Below are 27,509 nucleotides of genomic sequence, written 5' to 3'. Positions count from 1 at the left end.
CTGGGTACGAGGTAAGTATTTAGTTCCCAGAAAAACTTAGAGTTCGGAATTCACATACGACTTTGTAAAGCTATACGGAGCGTTGGAACTATATCTGTCGGATTGTTTGTTGTCCGGTGGTCGGTAACTTAGTCATAGTTAAAGTAAATACCTTTTAATCGACTCCACTTGAAGCTGTCCCTGACTGCCTACGCAAAGTATCGCTAGTCACAGAACACGAACATCGTAACCATTGGAGAGTCGCTCGATTCACGGTAAGGGAACCAGTGCTGAATATGAGCTGTCTTTCAGTTTCTTTACACCGACAAAAAGCGTTTACTTAAATGTGAGTGATAGCAAAGTGCACAAAGTAATTTTTGTGAAAGCTTTCTGCCACAGAAGTCAAACAGGATAAAAATAACCGAGGAAAAGTGGGTTAGATATTGATTTATCAAGAAGTATTTGAATCAGGCACGAATTCCGGGAATAAGACGAAATGGAATACTTTTATTGCTATACAGCTTACTACAGTGCTATTTTAAAGTAAATAATCTGTTGCTGAAAGGTAACTTTGAGTTATCACTTATCTTTCCAACGCCGTAAAAGAAATGGCGAATCTACTTTTGCTTTCAATTTTCCTTCCGGTCTCTTCATTTCTTCGGGCGGTTGTTTGTTTGTTTGAGTTGATCGGTATTCTCCGTAGGCTGAATCGTCACATATACCATGAAAGGGTTCTTGGAACAACACCTCAAGAATTATTTTCTCTAAAACTGAGTTTTGATCTCAAAACTTGTCAATCCTCGAGGCCGTGCCACAAGTGTTCGTGTTTGTCAGGAGATCGATTGAACAGCAGTTTCTTATTGCGTTATGGTAAATATTATACCAGACTGTGCCACAAGAAAGAACCTCGAATGACTTTCAGCTGAAAGTGTGATGTTTATATGTAATCCTACAGGTTGGAGACAAAGAAATTACAATTTTATATCTTTTAATTTTTTTCAGAATTTTTCTTAGAACTTTCAGAGTTAATCTGTTAAACTAGCAGCGTGACTCTTTCTGCGTTAATGAAGCAGCCTTAGAGTCGGTCACATATTTGCCAAATGTTATCGTTTCCAAAAAGCTTCTTGAAGTTAGCAGTATTTTCCTACGTATAGGCCAAAAAATTCGGGAAAAATATATTTCCAATTTAATTGAGATAAAAATTCATTTGATGTCGTAAACAGAGTAACGCAACAACTAGTGGCCAGAAACGACAAAAATATCCTACAGCTGATGTACCCAGAAAAAGGTAAAAGAAGCATATCGTCAATAACGAAATAAAATACAAGATATGTTGATAGGAAAATTTATATGTACAAGATCATCCATTGCGTGGCTGATAAGTGTACATCTGCTTTACACAAAGCGTTAACTTTGATCACAGGAGGTAAACATTTCTGAGAATTTGTATTTTCCTGTGAATTGATAACGATTGCTGTCGTTGAAAGCTAAGAAATGCTGCTACTCGATTGACTGATGTTTTTATCTAGCTTTTTCACTCAGATTTTGTGGATTTTCTTTTCAGCCGGGTATTTTACATCTCTATCAGTACCTCAAGTTTTCCTTCCCCACTATTTGATAATCAAGTTCTGTGAAATTAAAAAAAAAAAAATTGGATTGCGTTAAGATTCATAATTTGCCTTACGCTTCGATCGATTCAATTTTACTTGGGGGAACTAGACGCGTTTCTCCTTTTTTGTGTTTAGTGTTTAAAGCAGTGGAGATAGTTCGCGAAAAGAAAGCTCGTCAAAGAAGTGAAAGGGGAAGATAAAGATGGCGGTAAGCGTTCATTTGTTGCAATTAATGTATACACAGAAAAAAATTAACTTTGATAAGTGCAGTAGAGCAAACACTTTTGGCCACAAATGACACAAGCTAATTTTTCAAAAGACTGTATCTGTAATGGTGTATGTCACACCGAAGGCAACTTCTTTCAGTGTTGTCTTTCGCGTAAGTCTGACGAAAAGAAATATTATTAGTTAGCGATGTGCCTCGGAAATAGTGTTTCCACTGTTCGTATATGTTCTTTATCAGTTGCATATGTGATAATTTTGAATACCTTGAACTATGACAACATGATCGTAATTGGCAAATGCGAAAGAATGAGCGGAAACTCTCCTGCAGCAGTATTGCATTTTTGGTCAATCACGAGACAGTCATCTTTCATGATGAAAGGTGACTATTTAGTTAGCTTGCCGGCTTTTCTTTATCTGTTATCGCTATTTTGATCTGCAGTCATGGAGTGCATACCAGACTGAAAGTGAAGAAGAAGCTTTAGCCAAGGCAATGCAACTTTCGCTTATGGAAGATGAAAAATCGTCAAGAAAAGCGGTGAGTACAACTGTTGAACATGCAATATTATTCCACATTATTTTATAGGCCAAAGTTCATTCTACCATCTTTAATGGTTGTCCCCTGCATTTTTTCAAATGACGCAAAGTTAGTTGTTATTGGAAAGATGTGTTGAAGTTGTTTACCTAAATGAATGCCAAATTTTCAATGGCCAGCCTAGCTAAGGTTTTGGTCGCAAAACTTGATGTCAAGGGAGTGTTGACAGAATTGATCACTATAGCTATCCTTATCCACACTCTTATTTGAAACCACACCACTCCTCATACAGAGGGGGCCAGAGTGCAGATGGATTATATCGGTATATAGGCTATCCTAGGTATATCACCGCCTTAAATTTATCTATATTTAATCGATCTTTGAGTTTTGAGTTATCACTGGCTGTTGAGGTTTAGAGAGATAATTCTCATGTGGCTGTGTTTGTGTTGACAGGAGTTCCCGATTCACATCGGCGAAGAGACACCAGATGGCAGACTATCATCGAGAGAAGCCCCATCGTCATCCTCTTCTTCTCATCAAAGACAACCCCAGAGAGAGGAGGCACGCCTTTTAAAAAGTGCTCACGGAGGTATGTAATGTATTATAATTAACATTTATCATGAACACTCAAATTTGCAACGTAATGAAGACAACTTTAGTGTTTTTTTATTTGGTCTTGAAAAATGATTATTAATTATATTGGTTGAAGCTTGACACTTTTTTAAAAAGCTTTCCAACTTTAATAGATGCAAAATGTTTGGTCATGTTCAGGTTTTCACCTAACGTGTTTTCACCAATTGAAAGGACTTTATTAAGACACGAATAGGGATTTTTAGGCTTCACACGAGAGTGAGACAACAAGAAAATCTAGGTTTCCATGGGGAATCGAACCCCAGTTAATTTAACGAGTCAACAGTGATTTAGCGTGTTCTGTACTCTTATCGAAAACGATATTAATCATCACACTGGTCAAAATTTTGTGGACACACGAAGCGCAGCCACAAATCGACGTCAAATGAAACGATTCTTTCAGTTCGTTACCATTGCGTGACACGTTGACGCCACCAGCGTTCTCTGTACTCTTATCGATAACGGCAAATTGGCCAATCGAATTCTTACATTACTGCCATTTGTGGAAAAACGACATTTTACTGTGTTTCTTTTTCTGCTGTGAATTTTGGAAATAATTACGCCAGCCACTCTCGTAGAGAAACAAATATGAACAAAAATAATGTTATTTTTGTTAGTAGGTCACTCAGCTGGAGCACTCCCACTCTGTCTGCCTAATAACTATCAGTGGAACTCTAAAACTCGCCAATGCGTTAAAACAGAGGAGAAGCGTTCTTCATTGTACTTTGTTGAAGACAGTCTTCGGGAACTGAGGAAAATTAAAAGTACGGGTCTGTTCTCTATCTCAGATAAGAAATACCTCAAATGTAAAAAAATTTTAAAAAAACCAGAGGAAAAGGGGAGCGCGCTGTACCCGTTACCTGCAAGTCGTCCTGCTGCGAGTCTCACTATGGACTACAACTTTTGCCTAATTCTGTCGAAACTCCCCGCCCCCTCTCAATCAGGTTGAGAGGTTTTTTGCTTCAGGAGGTCCAATTTTCCTGTTAGCAACAAGGAAAACTTTCAAAAAAAAGGGGAAAGGGGGAAATGTTTGAAACATTGTGACGAAGATTATAAGTTCTATTGTGAAAAATATTTACTACCAGGATTTAAGAATAAAGATAGAAGAACAACAAATTAGACCATTAAACAAATATAGCATACATGAATGAATATAAAAGCTGATAATAAGTTTGATAATGACGATGGCGATGATGACGATGGAATAATGAACTTTTAACGGCAAAACAATTCTGTGGTCTGTTTACCAAAAAGAAGAAATATGCAACTAGCCTTGTAGCAATAAAAATAATTATCAAACTAATGTTAATAATAACATCAATTAGACCTAAAACGATAATGATAATAATGATAAAAATGATGATAATGGTAATAAAGCATTTGCTTATTTAGTTTGCGCTATATCATTGACTCTCAGCGAGGAGCAGGGAAGATGTGCTTATTTTAACCGATAGTAATCTGATTATATATAAATACCATTAAGGTTTAGATTTCCTTAATTGCTCTTTAGCTTTATTTCAAAGATTTCTGGACGAATAATAACATTAATTAGACGTAAAACGATAATGATAATAATGATAATAAAAAATTTGTATGTTTAGTTTATTTATTTTGAACTTAAGTGCAAGTTAGGTTGATAATTGACATATGCTTGTTTAATTCTTTCAATCCGATAAATTAATACCGGCTAATGTGGTATTTTGTGGTTTACACTACCAAGTTTTCTTTCAATCATAAAATTAATCGGTCCTTGCCCTCTGTTATGGTACAACAGGTCCAGTCTGCACCGTGTCCATCGCTGGTCCGTACAGAAAAGGAAAGTCTTACATTTTAAGCCAAATCTTTGATCAACCGGAGGTATTCCCACTTGGGCACAAAATGGTGGCGGAGACCATGGGAATCTGGATGTGGATCGTGCCTGAGAAATATAAGGTGTGAGCCATAACCTTTGCTTTGGTAATTGAGTGAATCTTCCTTATAAAATTAACTATACATGTACTTAGGTTGCAATGTTTAGATTATTCTGCTTGTGAAACCTAGACTATGTGTCGAAACAAGGAACCTCTTGAAGTGGATTACACCACCCTATTAAGGGCAGCTGAATTTTCCCGAAAAAAAGCACGTAGATGGGTAGAATTAACGGTAGACATTGCAAACGTTAGCTAGATGCTAAGACTTAATGTGGTCTCAGGAACATTTTCTGTACCTTTATTTTCTCTACAAAACACATGATGGTCATATACACGGCACTTTTGTAAAGGATCGGTGAGATTTGTAAAGTTTGATATGCCACCTATAGCATAACTCAATTTTTTTTTCTTCAGAAATCCTGAATAACCAGTCTAGCCACAGCTGATCAGTAGGAAATTAGACTGATTGTTCAAATCGAAAAGACCCAAAATCCATTATCCAATTAATCGTCCTCCTTCTCCCTAACCCTATCCTCAGTTGTGAAGTCTCGCTCTTGATGCATGTCGGACACCAAAAGGCAGTTGCGCTAGCTTGCACGTCGTAACATAGCTAATGGTTTTCTTTGCCGCATCCTGAAGCTTTTTGGAATTTTTATGATCTAGGACGCAAGGGGCAGGGAGATTACAGTAGTGCTGTTGGATTCAGAAGGGATTGACGCTGCCTCCGGTGTAGGCCGTGACGATAATCAGATATTTACTTTAACTGTTCTTTTGGCCTCCGTGCTCATTTATAACTCAAGCGGTGTCCCCACAAGGCGTGATCTCGAGGGTCTCGAGTATCCTTGCTATATCAAACTTTTAATTGTCTCATTATTACAGGTGTTGCCAATAATACGCGCTCTGTGCATTCTTTGTTTTTTTTTTCTTGCGTCCAAAAACTTCTAGTTCGCTTCTGGGACAAAAATCCTGGTACGTGATGTAAGATTACTGATAGCAATAGAGCAGTATTCAATAAGTGTCGAAAATGGAAATGCATGGTTCTTGCCATACTACTGTTTGTGATTGTTCCAAAACAACCGCGCCAAAATCTCAACCGATCAGATTCAAAACCAAAACCCGTCACGACTGAGTCACCCGTTTCTTTATCGCGCTTCATGCTGTTTGCTTGTTCTTACTTTGAGTTCTCATTAGCTCCTTGCTCCTTTGTTCAGATTGCCGCATTATTATTCTGCGTTTGATCATAAGACACTGAAATGTGTTGTGCTATATCATTATCTCTCAACGAGGGGCAGAGAAGGTGTATTTATTTTAAACGTTAGTATTCTTGTTATATATAAATGTCATTAAAGTTGAGATTTCCTTAATTGCTCTTTAGCTTTATTTCAAAGCTTTCTGGACGAATTCACGCGCGATCCGACAGGGGAGCGACTGTTCACCAAAACGAGACAGAATTCTTTCACAGAACGTTTCCTTTCTTTATTTGGTTACTGAGGGATGTAATGCAAGCTGTGCCAGAAGATTGTAAGGACACAAAGGATTACTTTTTGAAAAAGGTTAGAATCCAAACCGTCTAAAATCATCACGATATAGATATAACTATCGATTGAACTTCGTGTTCAGAATTGTGAACTTACTTGGGTAGTTATCGAAAAATTCGTTTTTTTAACTTGAGTTCTTTGAAAAGCACAGATTTGTCTCACTACTTGATATACAAATTTAGTTTGTTTCATTACTCATTTTCCGAGTACAGGTGTTAATGGCCATTTTGACTTATGTATTTATCGATTTTGGCCTCTCATGGAGGAGATCTGGTATCTACATATTGTTAACAATGGACGAGAATAGTTCAATTCCCAAATATTGTCACCACAGCATCCGATGGGTGGAGATTGGTACTCGTATGATTAACTTTGTGGTGAATATTACTTTCCTAGAATGTAATTAGTTTGATAGATTGTTAATTGATAATTGCTTCACACAGGTTTTCCGTCAGGAGGATTCCGGAAGTGAGAGTCAGAAGAGTCAGAAGGTGGCTGAGGGCATCTTAGGATTCTTTCCTGGTTTTGAAGCGTTTTCCCTACCTCCTCCTACAGCTGATGAAGAGATAATGAGAACTATCTGCGAGAATAAGGATCAGTTACAGGCAAAATTTTTGCGCCAATTGGAGGACTTTAAATACTTGATTAAGTCCATACTGGTCCCAAAACACAGTTACACTGAAGGAGAGCTCGTCACTGGGGAAGGTACGTGTTTTTATACGCCTTTGTTTCTTTGCTTTAGAAATGTTTAACAATAATAACGTGTCTCATTAAAAACAGTGAATGGAATAAGTTGGGGTCATATTGGATTCATGAATGAAAACTTTAATAGTTGCCAAATGAAGGGAACAGCAATGAAATTACTTATTGACAAACCAATGATTGTTTTGTCGTAGGTCTAGCCGCTTTGGTAACCCAGTACGTTGATGCAATCAACACCCCTGGCTTTGTGCCCAATGTACAAGGTGCTTGGGGCCTGTTTGTAGAAACAAAATGTTTTGAAACCAAAAAAGTCTGCGAGCAGAAATATGACGAGCTTATGACCTTACAACTGTCTGAAGTTTTGCCATGTGATAATGACGAAATACGTGCCTATCACAACTCCGCACTGGAGGAAACTGAAGAACTGCTCTTGAGGGAGATGATCGGCATTTCAACGAATACTGTAGAGAAGCAACTGAGGCAACTTAAGGTGAAGCTCCTCAGCTTTAACTATGACTATAAGATACAGGCTTAAGACGTATTTATAATTAGCCTCAGTAGCTCCCTTATCCAAGTCAATGCTTGGGGGGGAGGTGGGGGGGGGGGGGGCAGGCCAATATCACTTGACTCTTCTGTCTCAAGTTCATTGAGCAGTTTCCTCGCAAGGGGAAAATTGTAATCTTACGGGAAGTGTGGTATTTAGGTAATTTACACAAAAGTCACCTGAACTTGGCTGCAGGGACTTGCTGTGAGGGTAATGTAAGCCAACTTTGCTTAGCAATCTTGTTAAGCCTTCACCTCCCATGAGTCACAAGGGGAGAATTTCTCCTTACAATATCAATATATTATAAAGCAGACAAGCGATGAGAATAAAGTAAAATATCAATTAGGGGATTATTGCTCAACGCAATACCAAATTTTCCAAATTGACATCAGAAGAATTGTGTGATAGACAGTAAGGAGAATTACTAATGAGATCTTGGAAATTGGAGGGTTAAGCCAGTAGTGAACTTATTCCAGGAGTCAGTCTTTGCAAACAATGTAACGATTTCCCTCGCATTGTAATATATATTGGGTTGCTTTAGAGGTGTGCATTCTCTACCTTTAAACTTAATTTTTAATTGTTTTATTTTTTCTTCATGCGATGTAATTTCAGACGTCCTTCAGCCGACGGTTGAACGTGTGGCAGACGAAGAATTCAAAATTAACGAAACAGTTATGTGAAAATCTTCTGTTGGAACTAAAAGCAAAACACTTAGATCCAGTCATCGAGCAGCTGCAGGGAAGAGATGGTTCGAAATTATCATTTGATGACATCCTGAGAGTTTACCGACATATCAAAGACGACTACGATGCAAAAGCAAAGGGCGCTAAAGATGCCATTGCTGATGCGTTTGCCGATTTTCATCCCGTAAGAAAACATTATTTCCAATTATTAGTTTGTTGATGCAGATTCATATCCTGAGTGGAAATAAGGGCATTTTCTCCACTTCAAAGAAGAGCCAAATTGACGGATATTGTACCGACTGCAAAGTAAAACAAAAATTTTTCAAACGAATGTTGAAATTTATTCATTTTAATGGAATGCTTGTTGGTGAACAGCTACCAAATTCTGCTTTACACCAAGGCTACTTAAAAAGACCGAGATTGACAAATCATCATAACGTTAGTATGGGCTGCTTTTTAAAAAACGAATACTGTTTGGCACTTCCAAATTTTTTTTGGAACTCGCAGAAAATGTTTTGGACCTGATCTGATCAAAAGTGTATGGTTTTTCATTAAAATACAAGTTCATGCTTTGTTATGTTATATGCCAAATTGTTCTTCGACATTTAAGAGGTTTCTTATTTCCGGATGGGAGCTGAACGTTACAAGGGATGTGCGCATCTCAACTAATCGATGTTCTTCTGCTATTTTACTAATTCCCTTCTAGAAAATAGCAGCGGAAACAAAGCAATACATTAGTGTCCTAAGGCAGCTAAAAGATTTCGACGAACGTGCAGCGAAAGACCTGGTAGCCAAAGCTTACATGGAGAGGGAAAGGAGAAGACTTGAGGTAAGTTAGTGGGATGATAATATTGCGGAAAAGTGAGGTGAGACTAGCGTTTAAAAAGGGTCGAAATGCTCCGATGAACTGAATAAAACCCGACAGAAATGCAAGGCCTAAAAGTTGTTACTTGAGACTGGGCGATGAGTTGTGCGTGCTTCTATAAAACTAACCTTACGGTTGACTGCGACAAATTAAACTTTGTTTCTGTTACGTTTTTTTCTTCAGGAAGAGCGGATTCGTTTAGAGCAAGAAAATCAAGAACAAGAGAAGGAGGTATACCGTCTTTTTAGCTTAGTTTTAATATATCATTGTTTACCTGATATGTTATAACTATGTTGTTATTTAAAGGGAGAAAAATAATAAATAGTTACAATTTTGAGTAATTTTGTTGCGAAATGCAAAAGAACTGACTTTCAAAGTACTGGCTTCACCATCCCCTCTTTCGTAGTTGGAAGATATTATAATGCATCCATTCTTTCTCCGAAAATAAAGTCCTTGATCAGCGCTGCATATATCAGGATTGGTCACCAAGGAGTGACCATGTTTGAGATTTTTACCTTAACTTTCGTCGTTAGCACACTTAGCAGTAAGATCGTCTTTTTCTGTTTGCTAAGATGATAATGCTGATTACCAGATCAGAAGAAGAAAGAGCTGGAATGCAAGAGGAAATGAGAAATGAGATGGAACTGGAGCAAGGGCAATTACAGAATATGAGGGAGGCAGACTTAGGGGAAGCTGAGCTGAAACGAGATGCTTTCATCCAAGAGAAACATGTCTTAGAGGAGCGGTTACTGGAAATGCAAAAGAAAAACGAGGAACATATGAAGATGATGAAAAGGTTATCAGAAATGATCGCCAAACACCAAAGGGAGAAAATAGAGCTTCGTGAACGAATGAAAGAACGTCCTCAGGGAGAGATCGAAGGGTCCTTGGAGGAGCTAAGACGAAGGCAATCAGAAGAGGAAAATGAACTCCTGAAGAAGATGGATATTCTTCAACACGACAACCTTTTAAGAAAAAAAGAAGATTTTTGCACCGAGACGAAAGATGACGAATGTGCCAAGAAACTGGAGGAGTTTCCTCAGATGATGGCCTCGAGGGCTCAAATGGTTGGCGATCTAAGGAAAAGAATGGAAAAGAACGAAGAAGAGGGAGAATCTTTTGTGAAGATGGTCCTTCGGGGTGTAGCAACCGTTGGTCCTGCGGTTGGGAAATTAATAGCCCTTTATCCTCCAGCGCGGCCTTATGCTGAGCCAGTCGCCAATGGTATCACTGGTTTTGCTGATGCTTTGTTGAAAGTTGACTGCCTTATCATGTGATGAAGAACACCGCAGTTGCTACCGGACATGAAAAGTGTAAACGTCTTCAATTTTATAGAAAAATGTTTTTGATCATTTTAGTAATCACCACTTAACCGAAGGCATAACTGATGTATAAAAGCTTATCTAAACCTTTTTACTGGCATGTCTGTGAGAAGGCTCTCATCTGTAAAACATGGCCCCTTTTCCGTCGCAATGGTTCATTAGCTTCAATTGTATAACAGCGAAACTTAAATGGCACAGTTTGCAATTGTGGGAAACTTCGCTATGGCAACTACAGTTGATTTTGATTTATTTTTTATCGGCTAACTCTTGTTTCTAGCGTTTTATCATTCGCAAAATATTTCAGACAACAAGAAAAGGATATACGCTGTGTCTTGCATTGATACTCTGTTTTCTCTTGAGACTAAGCTATAACCGTATCCTGTGAAAATGAAGAAAACAATTTATTTCGTGAAAATTATGAAGCCTCTTTCTAATGTAAGATTCATGTAAGTCGAACACCGTTAACAGGACCATGTTCATGAGAATATATCGTTATTATAAAATATAAGATAACTCAGTTCTGATTGGTCAAGATAAATGCAGTTTTCAGGTGATTCAGTGCAGAAGAGGGCTAATTCAGTGCAAAAAAAAGTAACAAACCAGATATTCTGATTGGTCAATAATCAAAGAAACTCTCAGATAGCCAATCAAATCCGAGCTTTGGATGTCGCAACATTTGGATACGCTGAAAATTTGCGAGCGAATCAATGGCTAGCGTTTGAAGTAGGATTTCTTTCGCCACCGCAACAACAATGTAGCAGCTGAAAAACAGCTATTACAACGAAAACACTGTATAAAACAGTGATTTTTGGTTGTCAGTTTGGAACAAGTGGTGTTAAAGAAAGAAATTGTCATGGAAATCGAAAAGAATTAAATCTGACATTTTATATTTAAATAGTAGATTAAAAACTAAGGAGAAGAATTTGTGTCCTCAAATTTCATTCCTTTATAAAAAGACCTATCTTAATCCCTCCCCCCTCTCCTGCCTACTGCCTTGCTTTTTTTTTTTTATATAGCTTAAGGTGGTTGGCGATCTAAGGAAAATAATGTAAAAGAACGAAGAAGAGCAAGAATCTATTGTGAAGATGGTCCTTTGTGGTATGGTAAACGTTCGTCCTGCGGCTGGGAAACTAATAGCCCTTTATCCTCCAGCGAGGCCTGATGCCGAAGCAGTCGCCAACGGTAGCGCTGGTTTTGCTGATTCTTTGTCGAAAGTTGACTGCCTTATCATGTGATGACGAACACCGTATTTGCTACCATGAAATGAAACGTGCAAACGTCTTCAAAATTTTTTTTAAAAATGTTTTTGATAATTTTACTAATAACCACTTAACCGTAGGCATAGTTGATATATAAACGATTATTTAAACCTTTTACTGTCATCTGTGGGGGAAGGCTCTCATCTTTAAAACATCGCCCCTTTTGCATCGGCTTCAATTGTGTAACAGCGAAACTTAAATGGCACATTTTGAAATTGTGGGAAACTTCGCAGTGGCAACTAAACTTGAGTCAGTAAAATCACAGTGAGGATTTCATTTTGATTTATTTTTTATTGACTAACTCTCACTTCTAGTATTTTATCATTCCCAAAATGTTTGAGACAACACGAAAAGGATATATGCTGTGTCTTGAAGTGATACTCTGTTGTATCTTGAGACTAAGCTAAAGCCGTATCCTGTAAAAATGAAGAAAACAATCATTCCGTAAGATTATGAAGCCGTTTTTAATATAAGATTCATGTAAGTCACACACCCTTCATCGGTCTATGTTCATAAAAATATATCAAGCACCGACCAAACTAGCCTTCCTTATCTTGAGTGTAAAGTTATCACTGGAATTTTATTATAGAAGAGGTAAACGCTGTGCTTTGTACGAGCAATTAATTTTTCGCCTCAAGGTGACTGAAACTTTTGCCGATGATTAATTATGAGATTTTACATTCAAACAGTAGATTAAAAACAAAGGAGGAGAAGAAATATTCCCAAATTTAATTCCCCACTAAAAAAACCAAAACCTATCCTTACCTTCCCCCCCCCCCACCCCTGCCTACTCCCTTGCCTTTTTTATACACGAATAATTTGATGTGATAGTCAGCATTAGACTGAAATCTTCAATGTTTCCGCTGTAAACTTGTTGCCTACCTTAAATTATGTCCGGCGGTAACACTTGTTCCCGCAATCTCGTTTAGTCATGAATCTGTTTTCATTCCCGCCGCACCCTCCATAAATGAACATTCGGCACTCCCCAACCATCGCGTCAAAATAGTAGCGGGGCTCATGTGCCTTGCATGGACCCGTTTCTGGTGGCAGACGACAGACATCCTTGGCTTGCACCAAGACTGAAGAAAACGTAAAAAGGAAGAAAATATTTAGTTTCTGAAATATCGTAAACAATCTAATAGCCATGTCTAAGGATTTAGGCTATCAATGAACGCTTTATTTTATAAATTCCCCCTTCCCTCTTCATATCGGCATGATTCTTGATTTAGGACATAGAATTGTCCATGATGTTCTTCCATAGGTTGTGAAAGTGGATTCACCACGGTACTGATATCTATTAGAGATTGTTTCGTAAACTTTACCCCGTTTAGAATCCTAACGAACAAGACTTAATCAATAGCCTCGATTGAGCTCAACTGTTTAATTCCACTCTCGCATTCACTCAGTAACAACGGGTGTGTAAAGAGATACTCTGCATACCTTGCCACGAAATCACTCTCTCACACTACATTCTCTACACTGTGATTGGTTGTTGCTAAGCACTGATATTGCGTCGATCATGCAAACCGACGAATGTCCCAAAAGGCAGTGTTTCTAGCTTTTGATAACAAATGACCGTCTCTTAAACTAAAAAATTGTCTCTCTTGATATAGTGTTTATACTTGTTATCTGATGTGTTATGCACGAAACACAAATTCTCCGACACTTGGTAGTGACGTGTAACGGTAGTGATTCAGAACAAAACACGCTTCTATTCAAAAGAGATCTCTTAATTTCTGTTTAATCAAAACTATAACAAAATTCTCGAACGCGATTGGTTAACACCAGTAGGACAGTGTACGCCTCATGCTTATAATTGGATAGTGTAATGGGACAGTGAAAGAGACAGTTAACACGTCATGCCTGTGTAAGTGGAGAGAACACGTCACATGCGTGCGCTGTTGTCTCGTATTTTGCCGGGCTAACTCGTAATTAACAAATCGGACTCCCGCTTCGCGGTCGTCCGATTTTCTTAATAACTCCTATGATTACAGACAGAATTGGACTCCACTCAGTTCTATTACCGTGGTGAATATTGTAAGTCGATCAACGATATGCATTAGCTATCCATATTTAGTTATTTATTGACGATAAACCGGAGGAAAAATTGGCCTCGCAAGGAGAAGTTTATATTGGCTCCACTCTCCCTTCACCAACAGGCCCAAAGAATCAGCAAGCAAGGGAAATTGAGTGTTCGCTGTGATGCAAAAAATTTAACAATGATGTCAAAATGAATAAAACCATCTAATGGTTCTCTCGACTTGTTTTTCAAAAATGGAGCAGATATTCTCATAGAGATAATGTAATGAATTCTTTCCAATCGTTCTGGCATCTCTATTAAAAGCTGGATAAATTCAACTAAATCGTTAGTTCTTTTGGAGACATTAATCTACTTACCAGAGCTGATAAAAAGGAAGATGAGCAAACTTTTCTTGTCCATTATGTAATGTTTATCAGGCAAAATCTTTGAAGAAAGCTGAAAATAGAAACGTTATCAAGTAATATACGCGTTCTGATTGGTTCATCGCGTACCTACCCATTTGCTGGGGGATGCAAGGCGCTGTTACCAAAATAAAAATTAAAATAAGGGAAAAACTCACATGTGCGCTTTTTTTAATCCGTACTTTGTTCATATACTTAAAGCAATGCTTTAATCTGCAAACGTTTTCATTCTAATTTCTTCGATTTCATGACCTATAAGAGGTAACTAAATCTAAAGAAGTTATGAAGCAAAGTTAATCACACCCACACCAAAACGAATTTTTTAAATTGCCTCAGAATTGTACGATTATACAAGACAAAATCTAAAATAGGGAGGTAGTTGTGCGATTTACTAAATTTTAAGATGTAAAAACGAAGACAGTACGACTTACTGCTCTTGAAAGAACTATCTTCCTTCAGTATCTTGACTTGAAGCAATAAATAAACGTGAACGTGCGGCTGTGGCTCTCTGTGCAGAGGTAAATTGGATGGGTGGCATCATCTCCTTATATAGCTCATTTCACTTCTAAGATCTAATTAATTATTCTCCCTTAAGTCAGGCATACATTTCCTTCAAGAAACGTTGAAAGAATTTGAGGTTATATCGAGATGAAATCTTCCAGGCGAGAAAGTGTTTCTTTATTCTCATCTTCTATTTACTGGATAATGTATTTGAGTTGCAAGGAGAATTTGCATGTTTATCACTGCAGAGCATAGACATGACTTCAATTAAGTGGAACTTGTTATCAGATGTGACCTTGGAGATGCTATCTTTATATTCCATTAAAAAAAAAATCACAATATTCGCAGCGGGATTGTCTAGCCAATAAACATATCTGAAATTAAACCAATGTTTTATGGAACGTAGCCTCTCATGTTAGAAATCGCTGCATTGTTCCCTGATAGTTCACAGGTTAGTTATTTGTGCGCCATTACAATCTACATATCTTCGACAAAGGATTAAAACTTTCCTTACATGTCTTGGATAAAAGATACTCACCTAGCTGAGTACTGATTAATTTGATATTGAAAATTTTAAATTTTTTATTAGTTTTTTAATAAATTTTTAAAAAATTTTTAAAAAATTTTTTAATTATTTTTTAAATTTTTTAATGGATTTTTTTAAACAAATTTTTTAAACAATTTTTTAAAACAATTTTCAAATAATGTTTAAAATAATTTTTTGATTTTTTTAAAATAATTTTCTAAACGATTATAATTATTTTTTAGTTTTTTAAATAATCTTTTCAATAATTTTTTTCAATAAAGAAATTCTTAAATAAAAAATGGCGACAGAGATGGCAGCAGATGGCGGACGAGAAGCAAGTTTGCAAGCTGCCCGTAAACAGCCTAAAAACAGCGAGTAAAAGGGATAAGAATAGAGCACATTTTGGGGAACAAGCGACGAGGCCAAAACCTGCAAAACTGTTTTTCAAAGTGAATGGTCGCAATCCACGAAAATAATTAACCAGCGGCGTGGCGGATCGAAGACAATCAAAACCCAGACAAAAATGGATAGACCAAATGAATGCCGACTTATTGTGATGCAAACGAGAAGCAGTGGCCATGACACAGATGGACCAGCCTCCGCTTGATAGCAATCGTAGGAGAAAAGGCTATATTAAAATTAGGAAAGAGTTCTGAGACGCGAAAGGCTACGATGGCTTTGGATTCTCAATTCAGAACTTACGCGATCAAGCGGCAAGACTCGACAAAGCGACGATCAGAGCTTAGATAATATAGCAATGACTTATTAACCCGAGACACATGTAACCAATTCTTCCCAAGAAACTTTTGCTTCTTTGAATGGTTACACGGGAGCGAATTTAGAATTGCACACCACGGATTTATTCAATCGCGAAGATTTACATATGACTAGTAATACTCATAACTTCCCATGGGATGAGAAGACAGAGTGAAACGAGAAAAATGCTATGCTAAGATGCCTTCCAGAGTATAACACTGTAAACAAACCATTTATAATTAGGAGGAAACTAAACGATGGCACTGCAATTTTTTAATCAACATCAGATATAATTGAGGCCTATGACGAGATCATAGCTTGGAAAAAAAATGTATTCCTTGTGCCATACGACAGAGTAGGAAGGGATTTTATTTATCAAATTAGCCTGCATATCAATGAGTGGAATAACAGCCCTGACAACCAGCACGTCACTGAAAGCCGCCTTTGTACTCCTCTCTGTCGCATTTCAAAAGCCAAGCCCTAAAGTCTGAGGCCAAACACCATCAAGAAGTGCTATCTAAACGTCTTGTTCTCTGGAAGGATGGCGAGGTCGAGAAGTTAGTACGCGATGAGAGGACTATTCAAAGTCGCATTGGAAAACTCAAGTCTTCGGACCCGCCTAATAGATCGAAGGCCTTTGCTAAGCTAGTGCTAATTTTTAAAATTATTTTTAAATTATTTTTCTTAATTTTTTTAAAATTATTTTTTAATTTTCTTTTAACAATATTTAAAATTATTTTTTAATTATTTTTAATTATGTTTCTTAAATATTTTTTTAAGTTATTTTTTAATTTTCTTTCAACAGTTTTTTAATTATTATTTTTTTAAATTTTGTTTAATTAGTTTTTTTTACCTATTTTTAAGAGATATTTTTAAATAATCTATTTTTAATTTTTTAATACTAAACTAGTAAGAAGCACTCTCCGAACAATAGCTGTAAAACTTCTTTATTCTCCGATGCGTTTCGTCAACCTGTCGTAGACTTCTTCAGGGAGTTTTACGGGGGCCAATGACCATGAAGGCTTCTCCGAACATACGAACAGGAACAGGCAAAGTCGTGAGAAATTTGAAAATTTCTCGGGTAAGGTGAGAAAAATATTTGGGGGCCACGGTTTTTAGTTAAAACCGTGGCCCCCAAATATTTTTCTCCACTTGCTCAAAAAAATTTTCAACTTTTTCACAACTTCGCCTGATCGATGATTGATGTATTATTAGCAAGGATGAAACAATTCCCGTTCGATGATATGGTTACTCTGTGGTAGAAATAAAATATATCCTAAAAGTTTAATCAGGTTCGATTATTTCTCTATAAAAAAATTTAATTTACGAAAGGTATCTGATGAGTCTTTCGGCCGAAACGAAACGCCGCGTCATACCAGCCACGAAGTGTTCACAGGTATTTGACAATTTTTTTATTGTATATCTTGTCACTCGTGAACAAGTGATTGGGAACCTTCTGCGAGAGAGGGCCAGACTGCTAATATCTTGACTTCGCGGACCGGACTTTGTGCGCGATGCTCGGGGAGTTCGATTTCAATCTACGAAAGGTATCTCATGAGTCTCTTGGCCGAGACGAAACACCGCGCTATACCAACCACGAATTTTCCACAAGTGTGCAAAAAATAAATAAAAAACCGGCAACGTAACTTAGTTTCATACACATGTACCCCTTAGAAACCATAGCTTTTCGATTAGGCCTTAAGGCACTGAAATTTTATCAAATTTCTCGACTAACCTCTATACAATAATTAAAACAGTGCAAATATAAAACGTATGCTGCTGATCAGTAATTTCATCCTGGTTACATTTTCCTAAGCAACTTCCTTTCAGTCAAGCGCAAAAAATCTCTTAACCGATTTACATCTATTCGTGATCACGATGTCGATCTCGGATGACTCTTACCTGCCGATATCTTGTTATTATCTATCTTCTTACGTAATATAAAAAAGAGAAATTTTCCTCGGACTGATGAGTATTTTATTTGCTATAGAGTAAGAAAAATCGGAGATCTATTCAAACAAATTTTCATGACGTATTTTTCTCAGAACAATCCATTGAGACTTTCTCAAAGTAGTCCTTATCAACACAGTATCATGCATATGCATGTGGTATTATGTATAGCAGTTGAGTTTGACTGGGATATCTGAGGAAAGTAATTCTCCGTTGTTGGTAATATGTACCGGCTAAAAACGTTCAATAAACCTTTACTAATTCATTAAAGTACTTTTACGTTATCAACTCAGTTGATAATACTAAATTACCCTACTTATTATCACCTGAGAGTATTATTTTCAACCCATGGGACCAAACTCAACCGAGTACGCCAAGTGACCACAGGAAAGATCGACCGAGTGAACTTCTACCACTTAATATCGTATTGTTTGCGGCTAGAAAGGAATAACAAGCGCACATATCTGTGGTGCTGTGTCACTGGGCTGTTGTTTAAACGGATAACATGTCGCGATTTCAAAGCATTAACTCTTCTCTAAACTGTTACTTAAAATTGAGTCATCTGTTCTGACGATAGTCTTAAGTCATTGTTCATGATCAGTTTCGCAATTTAGAAGACAACAAAGAGTCAAAGAGTCTAAAGACTGTAAGTCTTGCCAGACTTAGAGTTTTTATATAATTGTTAAAATCAATAAAAAAAACTGGCCATTGAAGCTCACCCTGTTGGATTGCCAGAGCCAGAATCTAAAAGGTTAAAGACAAATACAAATTTGTATGTCGAAAGTTAAATGATCCTAATTCGGTAATGGAGAGCGTAACTGATCATGATAAGCAAGTTCTTGTATCAATCTAACATAACTTGGCCTCACATAAATCGATAGCCATTCACCGATCCTGAGCTCCCAAAGTACGCAAATGAAAAAATATTTCGGTTCACTCAACACTTTGATTCTACACAATGGTTTTAATAAAAGAGGCTTACTAAAACTGCTTACTTGGCAAGGAGTGGAAAGTGTTGAATAGTAACTCAAGAAAGAGTATGAAAGTATTGATTTCCCCAAAGATGTCGCAGGAAAGCTTAAAAAAGTGCTTTTTGAAGATTAGAAGTCTTAGTGAAGGAACACCAGGAATATCTCTACAAGCACAAACGAAACAACACAGCTTAAAAATACCGACTGAACTGATGTGTAACTCAAAATGTTGCAACCCCAACTTCCAATTCAGCCGGTTTTGGCAGTTGCGTCGTCATCTCATTCCAATTAAATTTCTTGTCATAGGAAGACTGAAAGAAATGAAGTGGCAACGTCAGAAAGCCATCTTTAGGAAATTCAGCACTGGGGCTAAAATTGTACGCTCCTTGACCCACATAAACTGATAGCAAAACCTTCTTATTCTAGCACTTAAAATTTCCCAGGCACAACGACAACGACAACAACATCGGCAAAGGAAATTGTTGCGCGAGGTTTACTGAGGAAGATAGTTTTCTAAAGCCATACCTTCCAGGATGTTTCACTGGCATTATGCCACCCTATCTCCGTGGAAACGTTGCTTCGTGATCTCAATGTTGTTTAAAAAATTCTCGAAACATCACGACAAGTTGTTGCCACATATAGAGAATCGGATTGTTCAGATGTAAGTTATTAAAAATGATTTTTAAAATTTCTTTATCTTCAAAAATGATCTGGAAGCTTTCAGGGGGTTCAATCAAAATGAGAAAAAGAAATGTTTGATGAAAAGAAAGCAGCTGCTAAAATCGCTGCACCACGACATGTGTGTTTGCTTTAGTTTCTTTAGCCGCCATCCTAGGTCCTGAGCAGTCGCTAGTGCGACTGAGGGCTCATTATGTTCGAAGAGAAGCCGTATTTCTAACAAGATTCTGCTCTTGCCCGCGTCTATATAAGAATGCGAGACGAAAACAGCATACAGAAATGAGACATATTGCTGTGAGCCGACCTGACCTTTGGCAATTGGTACCTCGTTTGCTTTCCGTCTCGTGTGTGTGTGTGTGTGTGGGGGGGGGGGGGGGGGCCCTTTGCTCCTTTTCCTCCTTGCCCCTTTGACTCCCGACCCCCGCCCTTCATTGTGTTGCTCCTGTCTTCAGGTTAATCAAGAGGATCAGAAACCCGGGTTTAACTTTTAAACTGTGCCAAAACTTAATATTCATGTTCATTTTCTGGCCTTTGCTCTGGCTGGGGTATCATTGGTTCCCGATAAAAGTTACTACGGGTCAGTTTTCTTAAATTAAACTAAGTTTCACTAACCGGGTTATCACAGTTTGATCGTCACTTCTGACATCTCGTTATAGAGACGAAAGTTTGCACCACGAGGCAAAATCTTTAGTAATTTGGGATGTGCAGTCGTACAGAGCGAGCTCCCAAGAAGGTCCTCCATGAACGGATTTTTCGTGGCCACAACGCAAAATACTGAGGCCGATTAATATAGTCTTTGACGACATTTGACCTGAATGACCCTGAATCGCTTTCTTTGCTGGAGATTTTCGACAGCTACAGTTTACCAGACGCTGTACATGCCTCATGTGTCATGCTATCTCATAACCAATGACGTAATCAAATTGAAGAGATTTCCAAATTCATCGGAAGTAATGCTGTTTTTCCAGCCCGAGTACATTTCTTGCCTCCGAAATTTTCTTCTAAGCATTGGTGGATGTTAAATGGAAATTTCAAAACTTTGCTAGATGAGTGCTTTTGACTGAATAATACCCAGCAATAAACAACAAACTATCGCCTTATTTATTTCTGCTCCCGCTGCCCGCCCTCGTGTAGATACCGCTTCCCACCCCCTGTTCTCCCGCTTCCCTCCCTCTCCCGCCCCCTGTTCTCGCGGGCTCCTGCCCCTGTTCTCCCGGGCTCCCGCCCCCCTGTCCTCCTCCACTCTCGTTGTCGCGGCTAGAATTTCAACAGACACGTACATAGATCGCATGCATAGTTGCGATGAATCAACGAAAACTGTAAAGCGATTTTGATTTCCTGTATTTAACTGGATGTAAATAAAAACTACAGTCGTAGGCGAATGATCTGATCTCTGTTGATCACCATACACTAAAGGCAAAGCGGTTTTTTGGCCCGCTAAAACATCAAATAAAACCTTGAGTATGGCTATAGCTCCGTAATTTAAGTAGGTTAATTATTAACTGGGAGCTGGGTGACCTAGCAACAAAGTTCCGTGACGTCTTTGACGAAACTAACAACACAATGAACCTTAGTAAAGGCTTCTTTGCGAATAAAGCAGCAGCATCATTTGAATATTCTATCAGTAACCGATGTCAGTGAAACTTACCTAAGAGTATGTATACCTTTCTCAAAATTTCGCTTGCTCAAAATTCACTCTTTGGGATCAACTTTCATTACTTGATTCTTTGTTTTGTCGAGATTTGATGAGCGAGATCAAATTAGCTTGCCTTCAGCTGGTGTAAGTCTTCAAGTGATGTAGAATTTTGGCCTCAAGGCTAAATTACCAAAATATGGCTTTCAAACGAGACTCTATTTCTCACTAATACTCTTTCCATGTTAGAGGATCGAATTGATGGAGGCAACTTGATCGATCTTTTTGTAATCAAATTGTAACAGGAAGCGACAGAGTTTCGCAGCTAGGCATGAAAGGCTGGAAAGAGTAAGCCAGGTTGTTGGTTTGCAAACTAGACTGAAGACATATATCGATTCCAAAAGCAAAATACTTGATAGTACTTTAGGATAGTTTCAAAGATATCGAGTTTAAAGAAGCGATTCCTTCCTTCTCTGTATACTTCCGGGTTATTTCCTCAAGCCGTTTGTTGGAAGTTTGTCGTCATCTCTTCATAGAATGTGTTTCAAGTTACCTAATTTTTTAAAGTGGTGGTGAGAAAACAGAGGAATGATGTATTAACTTATGTTTTATGTTTTTGTTCTCTGAATTTAAGAATTTTAGAAAGACTGAGTTGTCTCAGCAGTTACCAAACCAACGTTGAGTACTTTCTCAGAGAATTGTTAAATTACACGTTTATATAAATGTAGATGGAGAAAACTTTTCGTTTCTGATCGGCCAGAAAGACTGCCATTCTCATGCAAAACGGGTGCAAATTTGAATCACGAATACAAATTACAGATTACACGTTTCCAACTATACAGCTGAATGTCTTTTGATGATGACCTTGTCAAGTTTTAACTTGACCATTCAGTTGAATGACCTACAAATTAAAGCACGCACTGTCAAAATTTCACTTGTTTTGATTCATTGTCTTTAATTCTCCATGTATAATTGTTATTGCGACTTTTTTCAGACTACAAATTTACTACTTACCCATAGTGTATCACACAGACACCCGCTTAACACGGTGGAATGTAGATACTTTGTTATGTAATACAATAACTTAGTAACCTCAATATTACTAGTACTGTTGTCGTGATCACCTCTCGTTGCATACGTGTTGATAAATATCTTACTCGCTAAGTAGAGAGAAAGTCGCAGAACACTCGTTTCTTCGTTCTCTTCGTTCCTTCGTTGCTTCGTTCCTTTTTTCCTTCGTTCCTTCCTTTAACTTTTTAGTCAGTCAGCTAACCGTTAAAATATTTATTTTATATCCTAATTATAGTCTTGGAGACAACAATATCAGCTCAAAGATGAGAACGAGGCATTATCCAAGGCACTTGTGAGCTTTCCCGTCTGGGGCAACAGGGCAGCCAAAGAGCAGTCAGACTTATTTTCAACGAATAGCCCGGCAAGCTTCGGGTCAAGATGCTTTTTATGAACCTCTGCACTGTTTATTTCCAAATTGTACCCTTAAATGCCTAATACTTCATTTTCCATTGATTGAACCAAATAAGCAAACTTTAATCCCCTATTTTGAAAACCCACATTTGAGGGAGAAGAGAATTTGTTTTCATCAGTGTGACAGAATTCCTTCTGCAAAGTTTTTAGGCTCAAAAGGGTAAAAAAGGTCTCAAGTCGCAAGCTGGAACCAAAAGGGCTCAGGCCAGTACATCCAAACAGGAAAAAAAGCGAACCTCATTGCATGTGGTAGATGAAGCATTTGAAAACCTCCGGAAGATGAAACGTAAACTGTAGAGTTATTCTCTAAACTTTAAACTTATTTTCACGTTAACCCCATTGTGACCGATGGTCAGCGTGACTAACGTCAATAAAAAATGATTTTCTTTATTATATCCAAAATGGCGCAATTTGTTTTAACTTTCTCGCTTAACCTTGTACCCAAAAAAATTCACCAAAGGCTGTTCGCAGTTGGATAAGCCACAATATGAAACAGAATACCTGGCGATTTGAAACATTTTTTGAGGAGGAAGTATGAAATGAATATGACTCAAACAACAAATGACTGCAAATATATGAAAATTATATGTATGTGAATTGCGGTTGAAGAAACGAATAAAGCGATCCTCGCAGTTATGAATACTACTTAGTTAGTAGTAAAAATAAGGCCTGCAAAAAATTCAGGCCCGTACGGGATTTGAACCCATAACCTTTGCGATGCCGGTGCAGCGCTCTACCAACTGAACTAACTGGGAGCTGGTTTTAAATAAACCCTCCAAGTGGTGAATAAATGACTAAAAATATATGAAAATCATATATATATGAACTGCGGTTGAAGAAACGAATAAAGCGATCCTCGCAACGGTATCGCGGAGGTCATGGGTTCAAACCCCGAACGGGCCTGATATTTTTTCCGGCCTTATTTCACTACTTGTTAAGTTAACTGCGTGGATCGCTTTATTCGTTTCATCGCTCAAACAGTCGAGCGCTGCCAAGTCAATTTTCATTTTGTTCTTAATTTTTTCCTATGCTCATTGTACACATCAGCTATGTTAGGAGAAAATGAAATGAAGTGAAAAGAGGGATACACTGGCTTGTTGCAATTTGTAATCCACAAATGAGCAGACACGCAAAATCATGGAATCAAAGTATTTGAACGCTGGCGTTTTGTAGCATATCAGTCCTTTCTGTAATTCTTGCGATCAACGAACATCTAGGTCCAGTATGTGTGGTGTCTATCGCCGGGCCATACAGGAAACCTGTCTCATCGTAATGTTTTATCGGCTTCAATTATGTAACAGCGAAACTGAAATGACACATTTTTCAAAAAATTTTGCATTTTGGAAAACTTCACAGTGGCAACTAAACTTGAGTCAGTAAAATCACAATAAGGATTACATTTTGATTTATTTTTCATTGGCTAACTCCTATTTCTAGCACTTTTATCATTCCCAAAATGTTTGAGACAACAAGGAAAGGATTTACGCTGTGTCTTGTTGTCATACTCTGTTGTATCTTGAGACTAAGCTAAAGCCGTATCCTGTAAAAATGAAGAAAACAATTATTCCGTAAGATTATAAAGCCCCTTCTAATGTAAGATGCATGTAAGTCGCACACCCTTCATTGGCCCATGTTCATGAAAATATATCGAGGACCGACCAAAATAGCCCTGCTTATCTTTAGTGTAAAGTTATCAGTGGAATATTATCCTAGAAGAGGCAAACGCTGTGCCTTGTACGAGCAAATTTATTTTTCGCCTCAAGGTGACCCAAATGAGTCATGCTAAAGTTAGGAAAAGCCATTCATATAGGAAATTTTGGGGTTTGACGATAATTTGACCTGACAGTCGACAATAAGCCAGTGTCGAACTCAAATCTTCTATGTTTCCGCAGTAAAATTGTTACTCGCCTAAATTTATGTCCAGTACCAGTATATTTTGCTTTCTCAGTAGCACATAGCCTCGCAAGCCTCTTTAGTCATGAAGTTGTTTTCATTTCCTTGGCACCCTCCATAAATGAGCTCTTTGCACTCCCCAACCGCCGGGTCAAAATAGTAGCGGGGCATATATGCCTTGCATGGACCCTTTTGTGGTGGCAGATGACAGATGCCTCTGCTTGCACCAAGACTGAAGAAAACATATATAAAAAAATATTTACTAGCTTTCTGAAATATCGTAAACAATCTAATAGCCATGTCTAGGGATTGAGGCTGCTAATGAACACTTTCTTTTATAAATTCTTCTTTCCCTCCTAACATCAGCATAATTTATCATTTAGGACATAGAATTGTCCATGTTGTTCTTCCGTACGCAGTGAAAGTGGATTCACCACGGTACTGATATCTATTAGAGCTTGGTAATGATGTGATGGCGGTAGCGATTCATAACAAATCATGCCTCTATTAAAAAGGCATCTATCAATTTCTTTTTTTTATCAAAAACATAACAAAATTCTCGAACGCGATTGGTTAACACAAGCACTAATAGGACAGTGTCATGCCTGTGTAAGTGGACAGAACACGTCACGTACGCGCTGCTGTCTCGCATTTTGCCGAGCTAACTCACACCGGAACAGATTTTGTTAATCACTCGTATGATTACAGACAGAATTGGACTCCACTTAGTCCTGTTACCATTGTGAGTATTGTAGGTCGATCAACCATATGCATTAGCTATCTTTATCCATTAATTTCTAGACTACAACGATTTTTGGCTCTTAGAGAGGTTGAAATTGGCTCCACTCTCCCCTTTTCAAAAGGCCCCAAGAATCAATCAGCAAGGGAATTTTTGAGCGTTCGTTGAGGTGCAAAAAATCTAACAGTGGTGTCAAAATATAAATTCATTTAATGGTTTTCTCGACTTATTTTTCAAAAATGGAACTGATATTCTTATAGAGACAATGTAACGAAATTGTATTTTCCTGTGAATTGATAACGATTGCTGTCGTTGAAAGCTAAGAAATGTTGCTACTCGATTTACTGATGTTTTTATCTAGCTCTTTCATTCAGATTTTGTGGATTTTCTTTTCAGCCGGGTATTTTACATCTCTATCAATTCCTCTAGCTTTCCTTCCCCACTATTTGATAATCAAGTTCTGTGTAATTTAATTTTACTTGGGGAAACTGGACGCGTTTTTTCTTTTTTGTGTTTAGTGTTTAAAGCAGCGGAGACAGTTCGTGAAAAGAAAGCTCGTTAAAGAAGTGAAAGGGGAAGATAGAAGTGGCGGTAAGCATTCAGTTGTTACAATTAATGTACACACACAAAAAATTCACTTTGATAAATGCAGTAGAGAGAACACTTTTGGCCAAAAATGACACATGCTAATTTGTCAAGGGACTGTATCTGTAATGGTGAATGTATTCCTTGCTCAGTCACACTGGAGGCAACTTCTTCCTGTGTTGTCTTTCGCGCGAGTCTAACAAAAAGAATTATTATTAGTTAGCGATGTGCCTTGGAAATAGTGTTTCCATTGTTCGTATTTGTTGTTTATCAGTTGCATATGTGATAAATTTGAATAGCTTGAACTATGACAACATGAACGGTACCGTAGATTGGCAAATACGAAAGAATGAGCAGAAACTCTCCTGCAGCAGTATTGCATTTTTGGTCAATCACGAGACAGTCATCTTTCATGATGAAAGGTGACTATTTCGTCAATTTGCCGGCTTTTCTTTATCTTTTATCGCTATTTTGATCTGCAGTCATGAAATGCTTGCCAGACTGAAAGTGAAGAAGTTTTAGCCAAGGCAATGGAATTTTCGCCCATGGAAGATGAAAAATCGTCAAGAAAAGCGGTGAGTACAACTGTTGAACATGCAGTATTACTTCCATATTATCATTAGTATAGGCCAAAGTTCATTCTACCATATTTGGTGGTTGCTCCCTGGATTTTGTCAAATGACACAAAGTTAGTTGTTATTGGAAAGATGTGTCGAAGTTGTTTACCTAAACGAATGTCAAATTTTTACTGGCAAGCCTAGCTAAGGTTTTGGTCGCAAAACTTGATGTCAAGGGAGTATTGACAGAATTGATCATTAGGGTTATCCTTATCCACAGTCCTATTTGAAACCACACCACTCCTCATACTGAGGGGGCCGGAGTACAGATGGATTAAGGCTATCCTAGATTTATCACCGCCTTAAATTTATTTACTTTTAATCGATCTTTGAGTCTTGAGTTACCAGAGGCTGTTGAGGTTTAGAGGGATAATTCTCATGTGGCTGTGTTGGTGTTGACAGGAGTTCCCGATTCACATCGGCGGAGAGACACCAGTTGGTGTCAGAACATCAGAACAGAAGCCCCATCGTCATCCTCTTCTACTCATCAAAGACAACGCGTGCTCCCGGAGGTATGTAATGTATTGTAATTAACATTTATCATGAGCACTAAAATTTGCAACGTGATGAAGACAACTTTAGTGTTTCTTTTTATTTGTATAGGTAATCACATGATTTCGAGTGCAATTTGGAATAAATAAGCACGAGTAAATTTTTTTAAAGACTAACAAAATTGCACGAGCCCGTAGGGCTCGTGCAATTTGTGGTCTTTGAAAAAATTAACAAGTGCTTGTTTATTCCAAATTGCACGAGAAAAATCATGTGATAACGTGTTAATAATATACATGGAAAAATACGAGATGGCTTGTCATAATTAAACATAAGCAAAGCGCGCGCGTCAAGTGCAAAAATAATTTATTCAAACCTTGCGTTCGGTCAAAACAATCGCGTGCGATCAAAACAATAATAAATTATGCAATGATATCTCACATCTTTA

At 37.8% G+C, this 27,509-nt stretch overlaps 2 protein-coding genes and 1 long non-coding RNA gene across 6 annotated transcripts in view; 2 read left to right on the top strand and 1 right to left on the bottom strand.

The window, feature by feature from the left end:
* Positions 1-13: 13 nt before the first annotated feature.
* Positions 14-11,453, top strand: LOC113666871 (uncharacterized). Of its 4 annotated transcripts, XM_089201429.1 has the most exons (15): positions 25-254; positions 1,203-1,267; positions 1,725-1,797; positions 2,254-2,349; positions 2,800-2,935; positions 3,594-3,740; positions 4,751-4,908; positions 5,550-5,722; positions 6,262-6,439; positions 6,868-7,129; positions 7,321-7,616; positions 8,283-8,537; positions 9,060-9,182; positions 9,402-9,449; positions 9,791-11,453. In XM_089201429.1, exons 3-15 carry the CDS (start codon positions 1,792-1,794, stop codon positions 10,493-10,495), a joined length of 2,583 nt encoding a protein of 860 aa, XP_089057555.1. In that variant the 5' UTR covers positions 25-254; positions 1,203-1,267; positions 1,725-1,791; the 3' UTR covers positions 10,496-11,453. The 4 variants fall into 4 exon arrangements, with proteins under 4 accessions (XP_089057556.1, XP_089057554.1, XP_089057557.1 ...); XM_089201430.1 differs by lacking the exon at positions 1,203-1,267 and having other exon boundaries at positions 14-254; positions 3,597-3,740; XM_089201428.1 differs by lacking the exon at positions 1,203-1,267 and having other exon boundaries at positions 14-254.
* A 617-nt stretch (positions 11,454-12,070) lies between these two features.
* LOC149049053 (uncharacterized) lies at positions 12,071-13,113 on the bottom strand. Its single transcript, XR_016185197.1, has 2 exons — positions 12,682-13,113; positions 12,071-12,215 (listed from the first exon to the last, which is right to left on the bottom strand). It is a non-coding gene; the product is annotated as an uncharacterized LOC149049053 (long non-coding RNA).
* An 8,234-nt stretch (positions 13,114-21,347) lies between these two features.
* The window catches only part of LOC113684642 (guanylate-binding protein 5), a 41,253-nt gene continuing 35,091 nt past the window's right edge, over positions 21,348-27,509 (top strand). The window contains exon 1 of the mRNA XM_089201432.1: positions 21,348-21,403. The gene's annotated coding sequence lies outside the window, so the exon portion shown is untranslated. The remainder of the gene's footprint in view (positions 21,404-27,509) is intronic.

The sequence above is a fragment of the Pocillopora damicornis genome, chromosome 3 (genome assembly GCF_964200805.1).
Source record: "Pocillopora damicornis chromosome 3, jaPocDami1.2, whole genome shotgun sequence".
Classification (NCBI taxonomy): domain Eukaryota; kingdom Metazoa; phylum Cnidaria; class Anthozoa; order Scleractinia; family Pocilloporidae; genus Pocillopora; species Pocillopora damicornis.
This window is presented reverse-complemented; position numbering and strand designations above follow the sequence as displayed.

Excerpts from the sequence above, each read along its gene's own strand:
- LOC113666871 (XM_089201428.1), top strand. Across the intron at positions 2,936-3,593 it reads TTTAAAAAGTGCTCACGGAG|TAGGTCACTCAGCTGGAGCA; the intron begins GTATGTAATGTA and ends TATTTTTGTTAG. Across the intron at positions 7,130-7,320 it reads AGAGCTCGTCACTGGGGAAG|GTCTAGCCGCTTTGGTAACC; the intron begins GTACGTGTTTTT and ends GTTTTGTCGTAG.